General features: G+C 34.3%; 1 protein-coding gene across 2 annotated transcripts in view; it reads right to left on the bottom strand.

The window, feature by feature from the left end:
- Window positions 1-13,530, bottom strand: part of CCDC171 (coiled-coil domain containing 171) — a 295,661-nt gene that overhangs the window by 225,105 nt on the left and 57,026 nt on the right. For both annotated transcript variants that reach the window (XR_013967748.1, XM_080819723.1), the window contains one exon: window positions 2,243-2,335. Coding sequence is in view for 1 of the 2 variants with exons in the window: in XM_080819723.1 (XP_080675849.1) it covers window positions 2,243-2,335 (93 nt within the window). In the remaining variant the exon portion in view is untranslated. The remainder of the gene's footprint in view (window positions 1-2,242; window positions 2,336-13,530) is intronic.

Raw genomic sequence — 13,530 nt, 5'->3', positions numbered from 1 at the left:
TATTTGTAATTCTTCAAAAATATTTTGGAATAATCAAAACATTCTTACACTTAAAGTAAGGACACAGAATAGAGCTGGAGATACAGCTTGGAAAATTTCCAAATTTGGTCTTTTAAGTTTTATCTTTCTTTGCTGTTTTATCTGAATCCAATGTCGACAAGTGAAATAATAGATCTAGAAAACATTTTCTTCTGTCTGCATTGCTATCTTCTCTCAGAAAATAAGCATACTCAATCACAAATGATAAACCAAGCCAACTGAAAGAGAAGTAGGCTTCAAATTAATAATTCTGAGTCAACTCTTTGATTCTATTTTCTCATTTTTATGAGAATAAATTTAACAACATACTTGAAACATACATTTAACTACAGTTTATGCTAAGATGGTGATTAATTACAACTATTTAGTGGTCTCATTTGCTTTTAAACTAATCTGAAACTGAACTTTACTAGATGTACCTCACTGAAAATACTTGTCAATATTTGTATATATATGGGTCAAATATAAACTTCGACTTTTTTCTGCATAATGTGGAGTTAAATATCAAATATAAATTTTAAACTTATGAATAAAAATATACATGTAATAATCTTTATTTTTGTAGCTATTAACTATATATCCTCAGGTATAAATTATAACTACAATGAAAAACTTAATTTTGAATTATACTTCCTTCATAAATTTAAAACTTTAGCCTTATTGCTTATTGATGCCATTTTGGGTGATTCAATCATTTAAAAAAAAAAGCTTGGGGCACCTGGGTTACTCAGTCAATTAAGTGTTTAACTCTTGATCTCAGCTCTGGCCTTGATCTCAGGGTCATGAGCTCAAGCCCCTCATTGGAATCCACGCTTAACTTGCACAAGTTTGCTTAAAATACAAATGCACTCAAATACATGGACCTGAGAATTTTACAGGTAAGGGGGACATTTCATTAAAGATAAAAGTTTTTAAAAATTTTATTATATAATTCTTATCAGCTTAATTGCATCCTATATTAAGACCCGTTTAAACAATAAGGTATAATTTTGCAAGTTTATTAAAACTTAATGTAAGAGAAAAGTGTAAGTCTTAAAAAAATTCAAATTAAATTAAGAAACTGAGGGGCACCTTGCTCAGTCAGGAGGGCTTGCGACTCTTGATCTCAGGGTTCTGAGTTCAAGCCCCACGCTGGGTGTGGAGCCTACTTTAAAAAAAAAAATAAACTAAGGAAGTTAGATTTCTGGAACTTCATATGAAACTTTATACACAATATAGGCCATGGGCCAGACATGGTCCATGGGCAGTAGTTTGCCAAGCCCCAGTTGGAATGCCTTCACTTCCCTTAGAAATTACTTCTCATTCTCTAAGACCTGGAGGACACTTTGCTTAGGATGCCTTCAATTAATTCCCTCTCAGATTTAATCATCTTTATTATGCTTTCATAGTATTTTATATTTTAGTATTTTATGTTTCTACCCATACATTTATCTATATATCTATACAGATGCAGATAAATATACAGTATTTCAGATAATGGAAATAAGTTCCAAGAGTCATTTCTTCGCCATTACACCTTCAGCTCTTAATAGAAGTGACAAGCAGTGTGCACAGGATATACACTCTATAAATGAAGGTTAAACATTTTTTAAAATGTTTTTAAAAAGAAATTCATCCCATGGCTCTTGTTGAAAAGAACACTCTGATCAGCAAATCATTCTGTAACAGGCCAGATGGTAAATACTTTGGACTTTGCAGGCCATAATGTCTCTGTCATAACCATTCCCCTTTGCCACTGCAGCCCAAAAGCCCCACAGACAAGACAAAACCCCCCTTGAACAGGCAGTGGGTGAGATATGGCCTGTGGGCTAGAGTGTGCCAATCCCTCCTCTAACAAAACCATGCTCAGCCATATGCTGATAGCAAACAGAATAATGAGTGTCTTAATAATATGTTACCCGTTCTTTTTTTAAATTTTATTTATTTATTTGAGAGAGAGAGAGTGCATGGGGGAGAGGCAAAGGGAGAGGGAGAGAATCCTATATAGACTCTGCACTGAGCTCAGAACCCCTCGTGGGGCTTGATCCCATGACCTTGAGATCATGACCCAAGCCTAAACCCAGAGTCAGGGCCTTGACTGACTGAGCCCCACCAGGTGCCCCTATGTTACCCATTCTAAATGTAAACCTGAGTTGTCTGAACAGAATGCTCCTTTTCCCAACTTAATAAAATCCATACAAAAGAATTTATGTTTACATTTTACCTGAATAATTTCAGAATTAAATTTTGATTCCAAATGTGCTGCTCTCTCTGCTTCAATATTTTCTTCTAGTTTCCTCACTCTTAGAGTAGTTGCCTAAAAACAAATTCAAAGTTTAAACTCACAAACATTGGTATTTAAAGTGGATATAGATCTTTGCAACCACAGGGATGGAGCTAGAGAGTATAATAATGCTAACGAAATAACTCACTTAGAAAAAGACAAATACCATATGACTTAACTTGTATGTCGAATTTAGGAAACAAAACATATAAGCAAAGGAAAAAAGAGAGAGAGAGAGACAAACCAAAAAACAGACTTAACTATAGAGAACAAACTGAGGGTGACCAGAGGAGAGGTAGGCACCAGGATGGGTGAAATAAGTGATGGGGATGAAGGAGGACACTTAATCATGATGAGCACTGAGTCATGTACAGAACTGTTGAATTTTGTACCTGAAACTAACATAGCATCGTATGTGAACTATACTGGAATTAAAATTAAGGATTTTTAAAAAAAACATGAATGTGGATCACACTTCAGGTTACCATAGCCTCATTTTTGAGGCTATAAAAAAATGAGGCTATAAATGTAAAAGGCACATTAAAAAATCATGTGAAAATCATGCTCGGGGAGAATGCTCCAGACCTTGCTTTTTTTATTTTTTGACATATAATCTATATATAATAAACTGCACATATTTAAAAGTATGTGCTTTTATACACACACGCGCGCGCACGCCTGGGTGGCTCAGTTGTTAAGCGTCTGCCTTCAGCTCAGGTCATAAGCCCAGGGTCGAGAAATCGAGCCCCTCATTGGGCTCCCTGCTCAGCAGAAAGCTTCCTTCTCCCTCACCCACTCCCCTGGCTTGTATTCCCTCTCTCACTGTCTCTCTCTGTCAAATAAATAAATAAAATCTGAAAAAAAAGTGTATCTATAAAAAAGTATATCTATATCTATCTATATAGATAGATAGATACATGCACACCCATGGAATCACTGCCATAATGAAGATAAGAAATACTTCTAAGACCCCTAAAAGATTCCTTATATCTCTTGGTAACGTCTTCATCCAGCCCTCACCAACCCCCATCCCCACCCCCAAGAAACCACTGATCTTTTTGTCACTACCTATCACTTTGTATTTTTCAGAATTTCATATAAGTTGAGTCATACAGCGTGTACTCTTTATTGCCTGGCTTCTTTCCCCCAGCATAACTATTCTGAGATTCACCATGTGGTTGCATTTATCAATAGCTTCTTTCTTTTTATTGTTAAAGTGTTCACTGTGTTGATGAGACACCACATTGATTTATCTGTTCACCAGTTCATGTACATTTGCCTTGTTTCCAGTTTGTGCTGTTACAAATGAAACTGCTATGAGCCTTCACATACAAGTGTTTATATAACACTTTGATTTCTTGGAGCCAAAAAGTGAAGGAAAGAATGACAGGGTCACATGGTGGGTGTAGGTTTAATGTTTTATGAAACTCCCAAACTTTTCCAAATTGCTTATAATTTTATACATCCTCTCCAACACTTGGCATGGTCAATTTTTGTTTTTTCGTTTTGGAGGAGGAGGGGATTTAAGACATTCAAATAGACATGTAATGGCATTTCACTTCAGTTTCAATTTGTATTTCCCTAATAACTAATGCCATTGAGCATCTTCTCAAATATTTATTTACCGTTTGTATATCTTCTTTGGTGAAGTATTTGTTCAGATCTTCTCTCCACCTTTTTTTTGTTATTTTTATTTTTATTTTACTTTTATTAACATGTAATGTATTATTTGCGCCAGAGTACAGATCTGTGACTCATCAGGCTTACAGATTTCACAGCACTTACCATAGCACATCCCCTCCCCAATGTCTATAACCCAACCACCCTATCCCTATTCCCCCAGCCCCCAGCAACCCTAAGTTTGTTTCTTGAGATTAAGAGTCTCTTATGGTTTGCCTCCCTCCTGATCCCATCTTGTTTCATTTTTTCCTTCCCTACCCCCCACAACCCCCTGCCCTGCCTCTCAAATTTCTTATATCAGAGAGATCATATGATAACTGTCTTTCTCTGACTTATTTTGCTTAGCAAAATACCCTCTAGTTCCATCCATACACACACACACACGTATATATATATGCACAATGGAATACTATGCAGCCATCAAAGGAAACGAAATCTTGCCATTTGCGACAACACACACACACACACACACACACACACACGTATATATATATGCACAATGGAATACTATGCATATTCCCAACAGAATGTGTGTGTGTGTGTGTGTATATATATATATATATATATATATATATATATATACGTGTGTGTATATATGTGTGTGTGTGTGTGTGTGTGTGTGTATACAACATCATCTTTATCTATTCATCTGTTGATGGACATCTAGGTTCTTTCCATAGTTTGGCTATTGTGGACATTGCTGCTGTAAACATTCGGGTGCATGTGCCCCTTCAGATCACTACATCTCTATCTTTGGGGTAAATACCCAGTAGTGCGATTGCTGGGCTGTAGGGTAGGTCTATTTTCAACTTTTTGAGGAACCTCCATACTGTTTTCCAGAGTGGCTGCACCAGCTTGCATTCCTACCAACAGTGTAGGAGGGTTCCCCTTTCTCCGCATCCTCGCCTACATCTGTCATTTCCTGACTTGTTAATTTTAGCCATTCTGACTGGTGTGAGGTGGTATCTCATTGCGGTTTTGATTTGTATTTTGCTGATGCTGAGTGATGTGGAGCACTTTTTCATGAGTCTGTTGGCCATCTGGATGTCTTCTTTGCAGAAATGTCTGTTCATGTCCTCTGCCCATTTCTTGATTGGATTATTTGTTCTTTGGGTGTTGAGTTTGATAAGTTCTTTATAGATTTTGGATACTACCCCTTTATCTGATATGTCATTTGCAAATATCTTCTCCCATTCTGTCAGTTGTCTTTTCATTCTCTCCACTTTTTAATTGGGTTGTTTTCTTTTTTTTTTTCCCCCCAAGATTTTTTTCATTTATTTGAGAGAGAAAGAGAGAGTGAGAGAGAGAGCACAAGCCTGGGAAAGAGGCAGAGAGAGAGAGAGAAGCAGACTCCCTGCCCAGCATGGGGCCTGACGAGGGGCTCTATCCCAGGACTCTGGGATCATGACCTGAGCCAAAGGCAGACCCTTAACTGACTGAGCCACCCATGCGCCTCTGTTTGTTTTCTTATTATTGAGTTTTAAGAGTTTATATAATATGCATACAAGTCATTTACTGGATATGTGATTTGCAAATATTTACTCCAAGTCTACAGCTTGTCGCTTCATACCATTGAAAGCATCTTTCATGAAACAGAAGTTTTCATTATCCTTAAGTCCAATTTATCAATTTTCAGGCAAGAGTCAACTTCTGGCCAGGATTAGAAGTCAAGAGCTTTATTTCTCAAAGCCATTTCTGTTGGGAATATGCAACCATGGGAAGCACTGGATTCCTAGTCTCTAAGAGGGAACAGTCATGGTCAAAAGCCTGGTGGGGCCTGGGCAAGTAGGGTTACAGGGATGCCCCCATTGCAGATGTCTCAGGATAACAGTAGCAAAGAAAACCATGCCTAAAGTCCTGTCTGTCAAATAAGAATGGTTCAACAGTGATGGAGTAAGGCATTACTAATTTCATTTCCTTTTCAAGTAAAATCTGGACAAGAAATAAGTTTCTATTAATTATATTTACTTTATCATTTAGCTTAAGCTGAAGTTTTTTTTTAATGCACAACTTGATTAATTGCTTTTTCCTCTTTCCTTCCACAATTTTTTTTTTACAGAATCACAGAAAGAAGGAGCATAAGCAAAAACTGGATAATTCATAAATTAAGAAAGCCATCTGTGAATAAGTAAGAAATGACTACACCTTTCCTCGAGCAAAACAGATTCCCATAATATCTCATTATAGAGTAGAGCATAAACACAAATATCCCTTCTTCTCTAGAGGCCTTTGTAGATACCTCTTGCCACTAATGGCCTTCATAGTCAAGAAGCAATTTTGCTTCAGGATTCAATCACTCTGTGTTTTAAAATATGAAATTCACAAAATATTTTTTACACTGACTTATTTGCTTTACTTAGATTTTGCAACCCTGTCAATCATATCTGTTAATGAGTTAATTCATTCTTAATGAGTTACTACAAAGACTTTTTTTCTAGAAGGCAAACAAAACAGTAAGTCTAAATGTGATCTTTTAGGTCTAAAGATAATTTAAATCCAAACTATAAATTCGTATTTTAAGTTAGTAGAGTATAACATCTTTAAAGGTAAAATCTGACATTTATATCCTATACTACTAGATTATTTTGAAATAACAGGCATTCCACTGAAAGATGAAACTGGTAAATATTCATATATTATCAAATACTATAACTCAAGACTCAAGATTCAAAAAAACTTGTAATGAAAAATTCAAAACTAAGGAGTTATTATTACCTTTTTAGGTGTAATTATAATTGGTATTGAGGTGTTTGGCTGTCTCAGTTGGTAAATTAGACAACTCTTGATCTCAAGGTCATGAGTTCAGCCCCACATTGGGCATAAAACTTTATTCTCCCTCTCTCTCTCTCTCTGCCTGCCTCTCTGCCTACTTGTGATCTCTGTCTATCAAATAAATAAATAAAATCTTTTAAAAAAATTTTTTAATTGGTATTTTTTTAAACTCCTACCTTTTGAAATATATACTACAATGTTCATGGATGAAATTATATGATATCTGGATTTGCTTTAAAATAATCAAGGTGGGCATTACAAGAGGAAGTTGATATTCATGAAATAATATTGGCCATTAGTTGATCACTGTTAAAGATGAGTGATAGGCACATGCAGTTCATTTTGGTATTCTCTCTACTTTCATGCATGATTGAAATTTTCCATACTGAAAAAATTTTTAAACAAAAACAAAAGCAAAGGAACTATGGTGGGAAAGTATGGTGCTGGTATCATTATTTACCTAACAAAATTATACTTTGATGACAAAAAATCATTAGAAAGAATTAAGTAATTCATGCTTAAGCAGAAAAAGTCAGTGGGAAGCTGAGAGTTTAAATCAATCAATTCCTACCTATATTGTTAAATATTAAGATAATCAAAGCAAATATTCCCTTCATACTCACCTCTACTTTCTCAAAACATGTTTCATACCAAATATTAGTCCCATGGGATGTGATTAGCTATTATATGAAAAAGCCATTTCGTCATCATAAGTGTGTGAAAGACACAGGATTAAAGCTAAACAATTTTACTAAAGCACTTCTCAGAAAGTTAACATGATCATCTTGAAAAGGAAGAACAAAGTTGGAAGACTCACATTTCTTGATTTCAATACTACTACAAAGCTCCAATGATCAAAACACTGTGGAACTGGCAGAAGGACACACATATAGATCCATAGAAAAGAACTGAGAGTCCAGAAATAAGCCCATGTATCAATGGTCAATAGATTTTTGACAAGTGAGCCAAGATCATTCAATGAGAAAGAATCACTCTTTCATTAAGCAGTGCCAAGACAATGGGATATACACAAGCAAAAGAATAAATTTGTAAACCTCCATCACAACATATATAAAAATGAATTCAAAAGAATCAATGGCCTAAATATAAAAGCTAAAAAGCATAAAAGTCTTAGAAGAAAACAGAATTCATGACCTCAGATTTGGCAACAGATTCTGAAATATGGCACCAAAAGCATGAGCAACAAAAGAAAAAAAATAGATAAATTAGACTTCATCAAAATTTTAAATTTTGAGCATCAAAGAACTTAATCAAAAAGTGAAAGGCAACCTAGACGACAGCAGAAGATAATCATACATCTGATAAGAGTCTAGTATGCAGAATATACAAACTCTTACAATAAAAAGACAAATAATTCAATTTTTTTAAAAAATGAGTAGAGGCACCTGGTGGCTCAGTCAGTTAAGTGTCTGCTTCCCCCCATCTCTCCTCTCACTCACTCTTTCTCTCTCAGATAAACAAATAAAATCTTTAGAAAAAATAAAACAAATAAAAAATGAATGAGTAAAGGGCTTGAATAGACATTTCTCCAAAGAAGATACAAAAATAGCCAATAAGTATATGAAATGATGGAAAACATTATTAGCTATCAGGGAAATGCACACACAAACCACAAAAAGATATGTCTTCACACACACTAGGCTAGCTATAATTTTAAAAAATGGAAAGTAATAAGTATTGGTGAGGATGTAGAGAAATTGGAAACCTCCTACATTATTGGTGGGAATGGAAATTGGTGCCACCACTATGGAAAACAGTTTGTCAGTTTCTTAAAAAATTAAACAATTACCATATGACCATGCATTTCCACTCCTGGGTATATATTTCAGCGAAATAATAACATGTTCAAACAAAGACATACACAAATGTTCACATGAGCATTTTTCATAATAGCCAAAGGGTAGAAACAACCTAAATGTCCATCAACTGAACAAAATATGGTATATTCCTATAGTGGAATGTATTCAGCGAAAAAAAAAAAAGCACCAATAAATGCTATGATATAGATGAGCCTTGAAGATATATGTTAAGTGAAAGAAACTAGACACAAAAGACCTAGTATTATTGTATGACTTCATTTATATGAAATGTCCAAAACAGGCAAATCCATAGGGATAGAAAGTGTGTTAAGTGGTTGCCAGCAGCCAGGGTGGGAGGAAGGAATGAGCAGTGACTGCTAACGGACACAGCGTTTCTTACTGGGGTGATGAGAATATTCTGAAATTAGATAGTGGTAATAGTTGCATAACTTTGTGAATATACTAAAAGCTACTGAATTGTATACTTCAATAGGATGAATGTTATGTGTGTGAAATATATTTCAATAAAAGATAAAAGAATCCTGAGTGTAAGAAGGAAAATGTCAAAGTAGTGACAGCCACCTAAGTCAAGCTTCTTGATAATTCCCTCTAAATGCTGACTTCGAGTCCATAGAATAAGGGATCCCTATTGATTTTAGGTCTAAAATATGGTACCTATTTTAGCAGAAAAATTATTATGTTTAGCCAGATTAAAATGAGCATTACTCTAGGTAAGCCCAATACTACTTTAAAACAAACTTTTTTAATGTAAACCCTACAAAATGAAGTCCCTGATCTCAAAAAATTAAAAATGACTTCTCCGAATGCTTGTCTTAGACTCTGTAAGTCAAAAGAAGTCTAACCGGTGACAAGAAAATAGCCTATAGGCATGGAGAATAAAAAATCAGAACAAGCAAAAAGTTAAGAAAGACAAATAGAGGGAAGAAACTAGTCTAACAATGTTCATTTTCTTTTCAGATTCCAAAAAGCATATGCATAAAGCTTCTCTTATCAAAATAATAGTCTTATATTTTATTAAAATACAGAATATTGTCATTCCATGATAAAAGTTTCAACAATTCAGGTCTTCTTTTCATCTCTTATGTGTATGTTATGTCATATTATTTATCTGATTTTCACTTCAAAAGTCAAGAAGAGGTTCTGTTATTCTTTCCCTAGGCCAAAACTAAATGGGTTAAAATAATAAACCAGAGATCATGTCTTTATTTTCATACCTTCCTGCTCTGCATGTAATGTCCAGAAGAAAACAACTTTATAAACTATTATTACTAAAACTATTGATTAACCAGTAAGGGCAACAACAACATCTTCAAATCTTTAAACAAACTCCTTCCAAGAATGGGTTTTGTTGACAGACATAATTAAATTAAAGCCCTCCTAATAAATATTTTTTTAATCTTCTAGCCTGGTGAATTAATTCTTACATCCAGCAGAGGGTGCTAGAGGAACATCAAAGTGCTGTTCACACAAAACATTTTTTTTCAGTAACACTGCCTAAGAGAGCCAGTGGAATCATAAACTGTCTCATTAGTATCCAATCATACTGTAATCAACAAAGCAAGGGCAGAAATCATAATGGGATCCAGGTTAAAATACAAAATCCAACACAAATTCATATATACCACAGGTCAATTTAAGTATATACAGGTTTGTTTGGAATACAAATATTACACTATATTATGTCTGTTCCCCAACATTATGAACAAGGGAGTTCTTTGTGTAACACAAAATGAGCACATATTTTATCATTTATTAGCTGATTTTCATCCCCTTTCCTACTGCAAAATATTGCCAAGAGATTTTTATTTCAGTAAATACTATATGTTCATCCTATTTTTTTATTTCATGATTTATATGTCATTAAATCACGTTAAGCCCAATTAGATAATCTACTCCACTTAAGAAAGGGGGCATTTATTCTTTGAAGAAGGTAATATACAGAAGGATATCTCCTGTTCCACCCTTTGTTACTCATTATTTTATCATAACACAGGGTATAAACTGCCAATCCGATTCAGCAGCAGAACTAACAAAACATACCCAGACCACGTTTGTTCCTCACGCCACATCTGCTCCCCTGGTTTCCATGGGCCTGTTCCAAAAGTTTCACGAAAGTTATGAAAACAGATGTGTATGCTGCTGAAGGACTGGGCCAAAGAACACCTCCAACTACATTATTTCCTCCTCAAAACAGAACAGATCTAGCTCAGAGGATATACGTGAACTTAAAGGAATTGGTCAAGCAGCAAAACTTGGATACACACAATTTCGTCCGCTAAAATGCACAAGAACAACAGGGGAGGAAATATCACAAAAGTGCATCCTAGAGATTTCTCAGTAGTGTGTTACATAGCACTGTTTCCAAAACAGCTGTGCAAAGTTTACCGCAGAATGTCAAGAGCTGTATAAATAGAAAGTGGCTGTTTATTTAACTGTTTTTCTAGATTTTATCACCTGATATTTCCCATCGATGGACACTTTCACAGTAACCAATATAGTAATAATCCATCCTCAGAAAGGTAATTCTAAGGAACTGAATCATCACAGACTGATTGTTAAATTTTAACAGTAAGTATATTTTGCTATAGGTGACTGTAAATAATTTATTATATGTTTGTTAACAATTAATTACAATACTTATTCCCACCTGTATGGGGGGAATAAAGAGTAGCCATTGTACTTCAAGACTGTAAAGTGAAGATCCCAAAGTATTTTTTATTATAGAACAAAAAAAAATCTTACAGGGTCAAAGTCTCAAAGTATTTGACAAGTATCTGGACAAGAGAAGCACCATAATATCACATCACTTAAACTGAGTCATGTATTGAAAGACAGTAGCAAAGAAAATCTATGAGTCCTTTATAATTTATTATCCTGGGGGCAGCTGGTTGGCTCAGTCGGCAGGGCAGCAACTTGATCTTGGGATACTGAGTTCAAGCCCCATGTTGGATGTAGAGATTACTTAATTTAATTTATTTTAAAAATAAATAAAACTACACAGCAGTTTCAAGAAATTAGTAAAATGTACCAATATCTAGAGCGGCCTATGCCCATCATCTCAGCTGTGGTTGACTTTGCAGTTAACCTCAAGGCTAGTCAGTGAGGGCAGCAACAATCAGGGCTTTAACAGTTTCAGAACAGACATCTGAGACAACCTGACTAGAGGTATAAACTGGAGAATACAGCAAATTTTTATTTACCAGGAATGAATAATGAAGTCTATCACCCAGACTGTAAAACAGTGTAATGGAAAAAAAGAGCTTTTATTACTATTGGGTATAATGAAAGGAACCATAAAAAATGAAAATAGGAAATTTCAGAATTTACAGGACACAAATTCTTGCCATAAATCAATTTAGCCTCTCTAAAAATTGTCTTTAGCTCTCCTGACAACAAAAACTTCAGTATTTAACAAAATTTTTAATAATAAACTCCCTATTTTAAAGTCCGTTATAAACATAAATACAAAAATATCTAATACTTCTAAGCACAATTATATAACCCAGGTGATTTCATCATTTACCCACTTGGTAAGTAGTAATCAACACAAATAGGTGTTGAAAAATAATTCCTACAAACACATGGTGGCTTGAACAAATGGAATCAGATGAGGCTGGCTTCACAGACAAGAGGAAATGTGAGTCATTTTTCTTTTCCTTTTTCACTTGAGTATAGCCTACGTACAGAGGGAAAAGCTACATTCTACCCTGCTTTCGTTACTGTAATACAGAACATGACTGACAGAAGCAATTCAGAATTTATTTGCAGCCAGTCCTCTCTCCCCTGTAATCTTCACAAGATTCCTCAGTCCTTACTATTAGGTTTGCATCTTCTCTTTTCTCTTTTCTTATTGAGTTAAGCTTATTTCCCATGATAAAAAAAAAACAAAAAAAACAAACAAAAAAAAAAACCTCCCCTAGTTGTAAAGAGGTTTATAAAAGCCACAGATATTTCTTTTTCCAGTTCACTTTTCCCTTGGTTCTGTGGTATCCAGCACCATATTTATAAAATTGGATTGGGAGTTTGCTTTCTTTTTTTAAATCTAAGAAACCATTGATCCATGTTAAGATGATTAAGCCACACAATGGTATACAGTTTATCAGATTTTTTAAAAATACAAATCATATATATTTATATATGTTTATATGTATATTTATATATATTTATTATATAAATTTTATATATTTATTTATAAATATTTATAAAAATTTATGTGTATGCTTATTAAAATATAATATATACTTGTATATTTATTCATATATTTTATATATTATATATTTATATATCTTATACTACACACACACACACACAAACATACAGCTTTGGTCCAGGCACATTAAGAAATCCATTTCATGAAATGCAACTGTTAAAAAGCTGCACTAAAATTTAAAACATTGATTGGGCTACATGTCTATTATGTTAGTTGCTTTACTCTGATATTACTGACATTAAATAATGTGTTCTATTAAATTAAAACATTAACAGTTTTCCTCTATTATCCTTATTAACATTATTATCTCATTTGTTTCATATTAATCCTTATATTTCATGTATCTTATAGTAATTCTTTTTTTAAGAATACCACTGACAGTTACTTAAGTCCCTAGAATTACTAGTAGTTAATGCTTCCACAACTGAATGCAAAATTAGCATAAAATCCTCTTTAACTTCTCTTTCATTGTGTCATCATCTGGCCAAGAGCCAAGACAAGATACATTCACTTAAATATAAAGCAAAAAAAAAAAAAAAATTTTTTTTTAAAGCAAAAAATTTTTTAAGATTTTGTTTATTTCTCAGAGAGAGAGAGCACAAGCAGGGAGAGCAGTAGGCAGAGGAAGAAACAGGCTCCCCATTGAGCAAAGCACCTGATGCAGGACTCGATCCCAGGATCCTGGGATCATGACCTAAGGCGAAGGCAGACACTTAACTGAATGA

Source organism: Martes martes (genome assembly GCF_963455335.1).
Source record: "Martes martes genome assembly, chromosome: 12".
Taxonomy (NCBI): Eukaryota; Metazoa; Chordata; class Mammalia; order Carnivora; family Mustelidae; genus Martes; species Martes martes.
The sequence above is the reverse complement of the archived record's forward strand: the minus strand, read 5'-3'. Positions and strand labels throughout refer to the sequence as shown.